We start from the raw sequence: 11,404 nt of genomic DNA on the forward strand, positions 1-11,404 counted from the left end.
CCTGCTGATTCTCTTTCAGCTTCAGTAGAAGATAACTTTGCTCTTTCGTTCTCGTTAACGTCACGAGAACGATTAATAAATGATATTTTGTGCAAACACGAGGACCAAAGATCCAGACCTTCCTTCAGTTCGGGTCCCAGATCCTCTGAAATGATATTGACTCAGAGAAAGAAGAGGGAAATTGAATAATTCAATAATTTATGTGGAGTTATTGAATCCTCTCAAACTTCACTGACCTCTTAAAGCTCTGTTTGTTTATGGCTCATTGTCAGAGCAGCTGTTTACACAGAGCAGCGTTCACACAGAGACCTGACCTTCCTCATTAGAGACACACACACACACACACACACACACACACAGAGACATCAGTGAGAGTATTTGTGGGCTGTTAGCGTGTTTTAGCTTCTCTACAGCGAGGTGTGTTCTGGTCTCGGGGGTCTGACCCGGCGGTGATGAATCCACACACACACACACACACACACACACACACACACACACACACACACACACACACACACACACACACACACACACACACACAGACATCAGTGGGTGTATTTGTGGGCTGTTAGCGTGTTTTAGCTTCTCTACAGCGTTGTGTGTTCTGGTCTCGGGGGTCTGACCCGGCGGTGATGAATCCACACACACACACACACACACACACACACACACACTGTTAGTTTCTGTGTTTCTGTGTTTACCTCTAACAGTGAGCAGGATGCAGAGCGGAACAAGCAGGGTGAAAGAAAGTGTGTGTGAGGGAAAACGTGTGAGTGTTTGTGCAGAAAGCACAACATGCTGCTGTGTTTACTCTGTGTGCTTTGTTGAGGGCAGCAATTAAAGCGTGTGAGCGGCGGCGAGGCAGTGGGAGACGCCGGCGTCTGGATCAGGCGCTTTAAACACGGGGGAAGCCTTTTAGGGCCGCCGGCCTGTTTTATGTGGTTCGCTTCATGTCAGAGAGACCTGCTTCATTAACACACAGTCCACAGAACTAGTCTGCTGCTACAGGCTGATTCACATTTTCCTACTTTAAAAAAAGACTTTAGATGGATCAAGACCCACAACAGATGTGTGTGTGTGTGTGTGTGTGTCTGTGTCTGTGTGTGTGTGTGTGTGTGTGTGTGTGTGTGTTCTTGTTCTTCCTACATAGTGAGGACCAGAACACGTTTTTAACCAACAGAGTGAGGACATTTTTGCAAAGTGAGGACATTTCTGCCGGTCCTCACTTCTTTAAAGGCTTTTTTGAGATTTCAGACTTTGTTTTAAGGGTTAAAGGTTACATGATGATGATAATTAACTGAAACTGTATTGTGTGGTTACAAAACGAACTAAAATTATAGTGAAAATGTCCTTCGTTTTCTTCTTTGTCAACTTTTTTCATACATAATGAAGATGGATCAGACAAAGGAAATAAAGGCAAAATTTACTGTGACCTCTTTTAATCTCCCACCCAACAAATACCCCATTACAAAAAACTAAAACTAATAAAAACTGAACTAAAACTAGCAAACTCAGTCTAAAAACAAATTAAAACTAACTGAATTTGGAAACAAAAATTGACAACGAAAATTAAAACCAAAACTAATGAAAAATCCCAAACTATTACAACCTTGCCAGGGAATTTACTATTCCAATGAGGGCCCTCACAAAGATAGAAAAACAAGAATGTGTGTGTGCGTGTGCGCGTGTGTGTGTGCGCGTGTGTGTGTGTGTGTGTGTGTGTGTGTGTGTGTGTGGGAACTTTTATCTTTGTGTCTTTTATTAGTTTCTGTCTCCACAGAGACTCAGACACACTTCAGCATCACTAACACACTAAACTCGGTTTATAACCAGACGTATCGTAGTTTCTTTTTAAAGCTGGCGGTTTCCTCTGGAACTCTGAGTGACGCTGCATGTTTTCATGAGCAGGAATAAAAGGCTTCTGTCAGCTTTTAATGCTGAGGAACGTTATTGAGATATGCTGCAGGATTAAGGAGAGCTCAGGCTTGTTTTTGTCTCTCAGGAGTTTCCATCAGATCCTGAATAATAGAAGAAATAAACACGTTCTGGGATAGAAACAAAAGCTTTTATCTTATTTATAACAGTAATCATGAACATTATTGTAAAGAGCCTTTCATACAAGAAACACAGAACACAGATATACGGCATAAAATGAATTAGTAATTCACTGTAAATGTACATCAACACACACAAAAACATACACAAGCTGACCACAGAAGATCTATTCTAAATGATAGATAAATAAAGTTTAAATTATTGACAGTGCAGAGAAAATATTTATAATATACCTTAAAAAGTAAGTAGAGAAATAACAGAATTAGAAAAAAAGAAAAAAAAAATAGAACAGGAAAGATAATAAAAAAGTAAATAAATTACATTTTTTTAAATATACACTGTAAAAAATGTTTGTAGAAATTACAGTAAAACACTGTTTAATTACATCAGAAATAGATCGTAAAATTGAACATTGTACATCACCGTAGTAGATACTTTAAATTACTGTCAATCAAAGAATAGCATAAAACTTTAAATTCTACTGTCATAAACTGTAGAAAACACACAGGTGTGCTGTAAAAATAAACAATTTTCATGTAAAGTTAATGGAGAAATACCACGATGACACAATTATCCTGAAAGTAATGGGAATATTCAGTATAAATTACAGTTTTTTTGCTGATATTTACATTTACATACGCTCACTGTATTTCTTACGGTGAAGTTCTGGCAACCACAGCTGCCGGTATTTTACCGTAAATTAAACAGATTTTTTTTTACAGTGTATATACACATTGCACTTTATTGCACCTATCTGAAACAACAGACATGTTTTATAATGAGTAATCAAAGTAAACTCCTCTTCCTCCTCCTGCTCCTCCTGCTCCTCCTCCTCCTCTGCTTTACTTTTGTCTCTCCTGATTCATTGGCTGGCACTGAAACGCTTTGAACCAATCAGAAGGCAGCAGAGCAGCGATCAGATGAAGATCAGATGTTTCAAACTCCAGCTCCTCTTCATTCTGACTGCACTAATACTAATTTAGCTCCAACTCATGGGTGGATCAGGTGTTGGTGTTGGGACTAACCTGATGAAGCTAACAGGCTGTAGATGCTAATCTGACAGGTTCTCAGGTCTGATCCAGTCAACAGCTGCTTTAACCTTCTCCCTGTGTCTTCCTCCACTAAAGAGTTCCTCCCGAGACGAAGCAAGTGGCGCTTTGAAACATCTGGAATATGTAAGAGCTCACACACCACCATGAGCACCATGCTAACAGTAGCGCAGCAGCAGCAGGAGGTCTGGACTGGGAGGAGAATATTATCCATGGAGGTCCACGCTGGGACTCACAGCTCAACATTTCTCTCTTTATTTACATTCTGTTTATTTAACCATTAATAGGACACTCATTGAAATACTTGCAAATTTCAAATTTCAACCCTAGAGAATATTGGAGGATATTACATACTGCCAGAATGTGTAAAAAAAAAACCAAACATACGGAAATAATATTTTGAGAAAAACATTTACGAGATTAAAGTGGCAAATCTACGAGGAAAAAAATGCACAGATTTATGAGATTTAAAGTGGTGAATCTGGGAGAAAAAAGTTTTTTTTTTCCCACTTTTTTCTCATAAATCTGCGACTTTTTTGCACAGATTTGTCACTTTAAATCTCTTAAATCTGCGACTTTTTTTCTTGTAGATTTGCCACTTTAATCTAGTAAATTTGCAACTTTTCTTGAAATATTACCTGAAGTTACTAAATATATTTCTTTGCCCGATAAAGGGTTAAACATACATTTATTATTAATACTTCTACATCTGATAAACACACAAATTAGAATAAGATTAGGATTTTTAATGATCCACCAAAAACACATACAAACATGACAGCAACCACACATTAAAATTTTAAATAAGTCAAAATATTTTTCTTGCAAATATATTACACATATACTATACATCTTCTTATTTATATCCACATTAATATCCACTAAATTCACAAGATCTAAATATAAATACACAGTGAAATCTAACAACATTTTAATATAAAGAAGAAAAAAAAAAGAAAAGACAAGAAATTATTTTAAAAATATGAAAAGAATGAAAAAAAAATAATTAAAATAATTCAACAAAATGTCAACAGTTCAAACAACAAACACTTAAACAAAACCACAGAATTATAATAATACATTAAATTAATAAATTGCTTTTCTGGGGTACTCAAAGATGTTTTAGAGTAGTAATAGTAATTTAGAGTAATAATAACTAATACTACATATACACTAGATGTACATAATACTATCACCTTCTAGAGAACTGAAGTGTTTAATAAAACACAAATAAAAGGCAGATTAAAGCTGTGACCCTCAGGATCTAATGATGAAGCATAGAACACATATCTATTATATATATTTAGCTCCATTTCCTGTGTCAATAAATACAGTCTTAACATTTTATTAAAGCATATTTTCCTGGTTTACATTGCTCACTAATATAGTTTGCTCTTTATTGAATAAGTTAACACAGTGAAGTGATATATTGAGTTTCAGTAGAATGAAGTGTGTGACTTGCAGGAAGATGTAAACTTCTGTCTTGCCAACATTCAGGAGCAGCCTGAGATTGTAACATATGGATTTGATGCCAGTGACTTCTGCCGGTTAACAAGTGAATGTGATTATTACAGTTCCAGGATAATGAATAACTGAATGTACACACTCTGGTGAACACACACTCAGTCCAGGAGACGCCACGTAGAAGAGCTGCACATCATCTGAAGCTGAAGGTTAATCTGAGGTGTAACTCTGTGATAGACATTGTGTTTTAGTTAGCAGTCTGTTTGGAGTTTAGTGTAGTGTATAGGGCTTTAGAACATTATGATTGTAAGTTGTAGCATCTTCTGGGTCGATACCATTTGTCACACAGATTTGGAGGTATATTTAACCATTTTTGGCCACTGGAAAATTGATTAAAATTGTCAGAACTCCATAATACCACATTAGGACACAGAGACCTTCAGGAAGGCCACAGTAAAATAAAACAGTAAATCCATGCTGTGATTTGGTTTCAATAACTAGACATTTTGGAGATTCCTGCAAAAATGTCAGTTTCTGTGATTGAATGATGAGCACTTTGTTCCTTAGAAAGCCTCATGTCTCAGTAAACCTACAGAAGACACACGTCCTCTGAATGTTCCAGGCTCTAGTGTGTGTTTGTAAAGGTTCATGAGGCTGTGATGATCCTATTATTATCATTTTATACAGTGAGCTTAAACTTCACTAATTAACATCACACATGAAGAGAATTGGGCTCATTGAATTCATCCATTCGTTGAACAGTCTGGGCTTCCTGTCAGACCCAGTTTCTGCAGCTCTCAGACGGTTTATGGACCCAGTCTGCAGAATGATCCATGCAGAAACATTTAAGCTAGCCCCAGACTTCCTGGGGCTAGCTTAAAGTGGGCATGTCTATAAAGAGGGGACTGGTGGGAATCCATTTTCATTCAGGTATCTTGAGATCAGAGGTAAAGGGACCCTTTAAAAACAATAACTACTGGTCTTTTATTCCCTCAAAGTCCATCATAACTCCACCATGCAGCTTTCAGCGGTACACACACACTCACACCCTGAGAGGCCTCACCTCCACAATGCCACATTCACCATTCAGGCGCAACATAACTGGAGCTGACATGAAGTCACGTTAAGGCCAGGGGGAGGGGCCGGGCCCTGACCGGCGCCCTGACCCCCTGATGGCGTCTGGAGCTGGTCTCACATTGGCCTGCAGGAGGCTGGAGGCGTGTCAGGCCGCTGGAGGGGCTGGAGGGTCTGGAGGGTCTGGAGGGTCTGGAGGGGCTGGAGGGGCTGGAGGGGCTGGAGGGGCTGGAGGGGCTGGAGGGGCTGGGAGGTCCGGTGGGCTGGAGGGTCTGGAGGGGCTGGAGGGGCTGGAGGGTCTGGAGGGGCTGGAGGGGCTGGAGGGGCTGGAGGGCTGGAGGGGCTGGGAGGTCCGGTGGGCTGGAGGGGCTGGAGGGCTGGGAGGGCTGGGGGTCGGAGGCCCTTCACTGGCTGTCTGGTGCAGCAGGTAGAGCTGGAGTGAAACAGACTGTTCTCTCTCTCCGTCTGTCTGTCTGCAGGTACTGGAAGAGATCTCCTGCTACCCAGAGAACCACGAAGCTAAAGAACTCAGACGGATACTGACCCAGCCGCATTTCATGGTGAGTCAAAAGAGAAAACACACACTCACTCTGTCCGTCAGACCTCCGACGGGTTCAGGGAGGCCTCTTCACAGACAGACGAGGAGCTGAATCCCTGTATCTCTGCAGACAGACGCTTTATCCTGCAGCTTCTCTAGAGAAGGTTAGAGCAGAGACAGACAGACTGTGACTCACAGCTTTCTGTGCTTTATTTTCTACATCATGGTGTCAGTTAGAGCGCTGAAGTGGTTTCATCTTAACCCAAAGAAATATTTATGTGGCAGGCAGATATACAAGGTGAGTGTTTTCAGACGTCTGAATGTGTCTTTTAAACTGAAGTTCCTGGGAAACTGTGCAGGAATAAATGTGTTGGGTGAGAGGACATGAGCAGCAAGGGTTAATCCAGTCAGGAGGAAGTTAGTGAGGCCTGTCAGCACCTCTCCTGCTAATCCTTTCACATTAATGCAGCTGATTTCAGCCTCAGATCAGCAGCTCGCTTCATATCAGACAGACAGACCAGCAGAGAGGGCGGAGCAGGGAGGAGGAGGAGGAGGAGGAGGAGGAGGAGGAGGCCCACAGCAACTAGATAGAAAACACATCAGAATGAAGTGATAAGGAGCAGGAGAGAGGAGTGATTAAGATGATGAAAGGTGCAGACTGTGAGGTGAAGAGGAGGAGGAGGAGGAGGAGGAGGAGGAGGAGGAGGAGTGGATGGAGGTCAGTAAGGCGGAGGCTGATGTGATGTGCTGTGTGAGGTCAGAGGTTCAGATCCCTCGTGGAGCTACGACAGCGTCAACTGACGGAGAGAGGCAGAGTTTTACATTCCAACCAGTTCAATCAGAGCCAAATACAGGAGACAGAGGAGGAGAGAGGAGGAGAGAGGAGGAGAGAGGAGGACAGAGGAGGACAGAGGAGGACAGAGGAGGACAGAGGAGGAGAGAGGAGGAGAGAGGAGGAGAGAGGAGGACAGAGGAGGAGAGAGGAGGAGAGAGGAGGAGAGAGGAGGAGAGAGGAGGACAGAGGAGGACAGAGGAGGAGAGAGGAGGAGAGAGGAGGAGAGAGTGTGTGAATTGTTATATTGTTGCAGGGTTATTGTAACAGTCTCTCTGGGAACTCTTGGAAAAGAAAATGTTGAACTATTTCTGAAACTTCTGATGAGCTTTTAAGATATTGATAGTTCACTGTGGAGGTTCAGCCAGTACATGAGTGTTGTTGAGTAGTTTGAACCGTCCTGCAGCGCTTCAGGTCCCTGTATGACTTCAGTGTTCTTATCCTGACCTGTTCTCTTCTCTGGAGCACAAACAGCATCTGAGACTTTATGTCTTCATGTGAACGCTGCTGATGTCATCAGGCGTCTTCTGGTTGTTGTTAAAGTTCACAGCCGGGTTTTTAATTCAATTTACAGAGACCAGTAGTAAAAATCTCTAATTATTCTTTCTCTCATTTCACTCTTTCTCACTTATCTTTTTCTTGTGCTGTTTTACTTTTTTCTTTTCACACGAGCACACCCACACGGCAGGGAGGATTAGTTAACCCCTGAACCCCGTCCTCATTAGGGCGCACACACACACACACACACACACACACACAGACACACACCCTTAACTTCCTCTGTGTCGCCGTACGTGAACTTTCTTTCGTACGTGATGTAGTTTGACATTAAGTTAGAGACGCTGCCACTGCCTTCATGTCTCTGATCCACTCTCTCTCCTCAGGTGTGTGAGTGTGAGTGTGAGTGTGTGTGTGTGTGTGTGTGTGTGTGTGTGTGTGTGTGTGTGTGTGTGTGTGTGTGTGCTGAGGGTAGACAGTGACAGGTCTCCTCTTTGTTGAGGTGTGATTGGTGTCTTGTGTAGTTCAGAGCTGTGTTAAAGAGCCTCTCAGGGCTCTGTGGCTGTCTGTGGAGTGGGAGGAACTCTGTGTTCAGACAGACAGACAGACAGGCAGACAGACAGGCAGGCAGGCAGGCAGAGGGTTAGACAGCAGAGGCACCTGAGGATGAGGGAACACCTGAGAGCCAGACTCAGCCCTGGTGTTTGTTAGCTGCTGTTCTCCTCAGCTGAGACGGTTTACGGCTTCAGGATTCCTCACTTTGAGTCAAATGGATAGATAGATAGATAGATAGATAGATAGATAGATAGATAGATAGATAGATGGATAGATGGATAGATAGATAGATAGATAGATAGATAGATAGATAGATAGATAGATAGTCCTTTTAATAATCCTTTACAGGAAATTATAGTGTCACAATCAGCGTATGGACAGACATAACAAACACACATTCCCTCATATAGCTAAAATACTTTTTAAAAAAAGGATAAAACACATTAAATACAATAATAAATACTACAAAGTGCAAAGTTATTTTTGTGCATTATAAAACCGTATGGCAGCTGGTATACAGGACTTCCTGTAGCGCTCCGTTTTGGGTTTTTTTTTCAACTTGGTGATCGATATCTGATTTTAAATTATATTTAGTCCATGGAGGTTGTTTGTGTAATATGTATACAGATCACATCCCCTCTACCACCACACAATAACATGATATATATACATGAATAAATAAATAATAAAACAAACAAACAGAAGACAAGAGCAACAGATTGTAATGATTAAAACTGAAATGGCACATTGTTTTTCTTCTGGGTTTGGTTTTTTTTTTTTGTGGAGATCTATAAATTATAAATTAACATGAGATATTCTTGCTGTAGCTGTTTTTCACTGCTCCTTTATATTGAATGAAGTTTGTGTGATTAAAACCCTGCAGCCATCTGAAGGCTCTGAAATTAATGAATTAAAAATAAATGTAAGCAACCAAAGAAAATGCTATACTGTATAATACTCTGTATAAGTTGATTTTAAACTAAATTAAAAAGAAAATGAATAAATAGATACATAAATGTAGGCATGAATTAAATCATAATGTGTGACATAATATGTGACATTATTTATTTGTGTATTTGTTTTATTTTATTAATTTTTTTTTCATTTATTTGAATTTATTTTGAAATATATTTATACATTTTTAAATGTTTTTTATTTTTCTCTGTATTATTTTTACCTTTGCATTTCCCCCGACCTATTTATTTCCCCCGACCTATTTATTTCTGTATTATTTTCTTGATACATTTCTTTATGTGTTTCTTCTTCATGTGTTTCCATATTAAACCTCTGACTGTGTCCGTCAATACAATTGATATGTGCAAAACACTCAATTTACCTCATGTATAAATGATAGCATTTTAAGTAGCCATTTATTTATTTTTATACTTATTTATTACATCACATGTTCTTGTTTTTGTCCTTGTTTAGCTCAGTATTTTTTAAATGTTTTTACTCATGTTGTTTTGTGTTATGATTGTCATAACTATGCACCTTATGCAGCGGCACTTTACATTTGGTTGTATAGTGAACTATATAATGACAGTAAAGACTATTTGATTGATTTGATTGGTTTGATGTGGTGTGCAGGCCTTGCTGCAGGCTCACGACGTGGTGGCCCACGAGGTTTACAGCGACGAGGCTCTGCGCGTCACGCCTCCGCCCACCTCGCCGTACCTGAACGGAGACTCTCCAGAGAGCACCAACGGGGACATGGACCTGGAGAACGTCACCAGGGTCCGCCTGGTCCAGTTCCAGAAGAACACGGACGAGCCCATGGTACGTTCTCTAACACAGCTGTTCTCAACCTTGGGGTCGGGACCCCAATTGGGGTCGCGAGATGATTTCTGGGGGTCGCCAAATCATTTTGGAAGTCAGCTCTGTCTCCACTGTGTTAAAGTGTTCATGTGTTAATGTCTTTTTGGTCACTTAATGTCTTTTTTTTTTGGTCATTTTGTGGGGTTTTTTAGTCATTTAGTGTCTTTTTTGGTCATTTTGTGTCTTTTTTTGATCATTTTGTGGGGTTTTTTAGTCATTTTGTGTCTTTTTTTAGTCATTTTGTTTATTTTTTGGTCATTTTGTTGGTTTTTTTAGTCATTTTGTGTCTTTTTTGGTCATTTTGTGTCTTTTTTTAGTCATTTTGTTTATTTTTTGGTCATTTTGTTGTTTTTTTTAGTCATTTTGTGTCTTTTTTAGTCATTTTGTGTCTTTTTTTAGTCATTTTGTTTATTTTTTGGTCATTTTGTGGGTTTTTTTTAGTCATTTTGTGTCTTTTTTGGTCATTTTGTGTCTTTTTTTGATCATTTTGTGGTCTTTTTGGTCAATTTGTTTCCTTTTTTTGTCATTTTGTCTTTTTTTTGTCATTTTGTGTCTTTTTTTAGTCATTTTGTTTCTTTTTTGGGTGATCTGAACTCTGCGTGTGAGATTGTGTTCAGTGAGCGGGGGTCGCGGACAACATGGATGTTAAATTGGGGGTCGAGACTCAAAAAGGTTGAGAACTACTGCTCTAACATGCTCCAGCTCTGGTTATCACTGATCACCACTCTTCACCATGTGTGTTCACTGGCTCCTGCAGGGCATCACGCTGAAGATGAACGAGTCCAACCACTGCATCGTGGCCAGGATAATGCACGGAGGGATGATCCACAGACAAGGTACCGCCTCCCACACCTTTAGACACCTTTAGACACCTTTATACACCTTTAGACACCTTTATACACCTTTAGACACCTTTATACACCTTTAGACACCTTTAGACACCTTTAGACACCTTTATACACCTTTAGACACGTTTAGACACCTTTAGACACCTTTAGACACCTTTAGACACCTTTAGACACGTTTATACACCTTTAGACACCTTTATACACCTTTAGACACCTTTAGACACGTTTATACACCTTTAGACACCTTTAGACACCTTTAGACACCTTTAGACACCTTTATACACCTTTAGACACGTTTAGACACCTTTAGACACCTTTAGACACCTTTAGACACCTTTAGACACGTTTATACACCTTTAGACACCTTTATACACCTTTAGACACCTTTAGACACCTTTAGACACCTTTAGACACCTTTATACACCTTTAGACACGTTTAGACACCTTTAGACACCTTTAGACACCTTTAGACACCTTTAGACACGTTTATACACCTTTAGACACCTTTATACACCTTTAGACACCTTTAGACACGTTTATACACCTTTAGACACCTTTAGACACCTTTAGACACCTTTAGACACGTTTATACACCTTTAGACACGTTTATACACCTTTAGACACCTTTATACACCTTTAGACACCTTTAGACACCTTTAGACACCTTGAGGTCTGT

The 11,404-nt window shown here is 40.2% G+C and overlaps 1 protein-coding gene across 3 annotated transcripts in view; it reads left to right on the top strand.

Annotated features, from left to right (window-relative positions):
- The window catches only part of caska (calcium/calmodulin-dependent serine protein kinase a), a 53,942-nt gene that overhangs the window by 22,940 nt on the left and 19,598 nt on the right, over positions 1 to 11,404 (top strand). For 2 of the 3 annotated variants that reach the window (XM_059342141.1, XM_059342143.1), the window contains 4 exons: positions 3,183 to 3,230; positions 6,122 to 6,202; positions 9,653 to 9,841; positions 10,638 to 10,716. In XM_059342141.1, the coding sequence (XP_059198124.1) occupies positions 3,183 to 3,230; positions 6,122 to 6,202; positions 9,653 to 9,841; positions 10,638 to 10,716 (397 nt within the window). The remainder of the gene's footprint in view (positions 1 to 3,182; positions 3,231 to 6,121; positions 6,203 to 9,652; positions 9,842 to 10,637; positions 10,717 to 11,404) is intronic. The other variant, XM_059342144.1, reaches the window with a different exon arrangement.

Source organism: Centropristis striata, chromosome 10, assembly GCF_030273125.1.
Source record: "Centropristis striata isolate RG_2023a ecotype Rhode Island chromosome 10, C.striata_1.0, whole genome shotgun sequence".
Classification (NCBI taxonomy): domain Eukaryota; kingdom Metazoa; phylum Chordata; class Actinopteri; order Perciformes; family Serranidae; genus Centropristis; species Centropristis striata.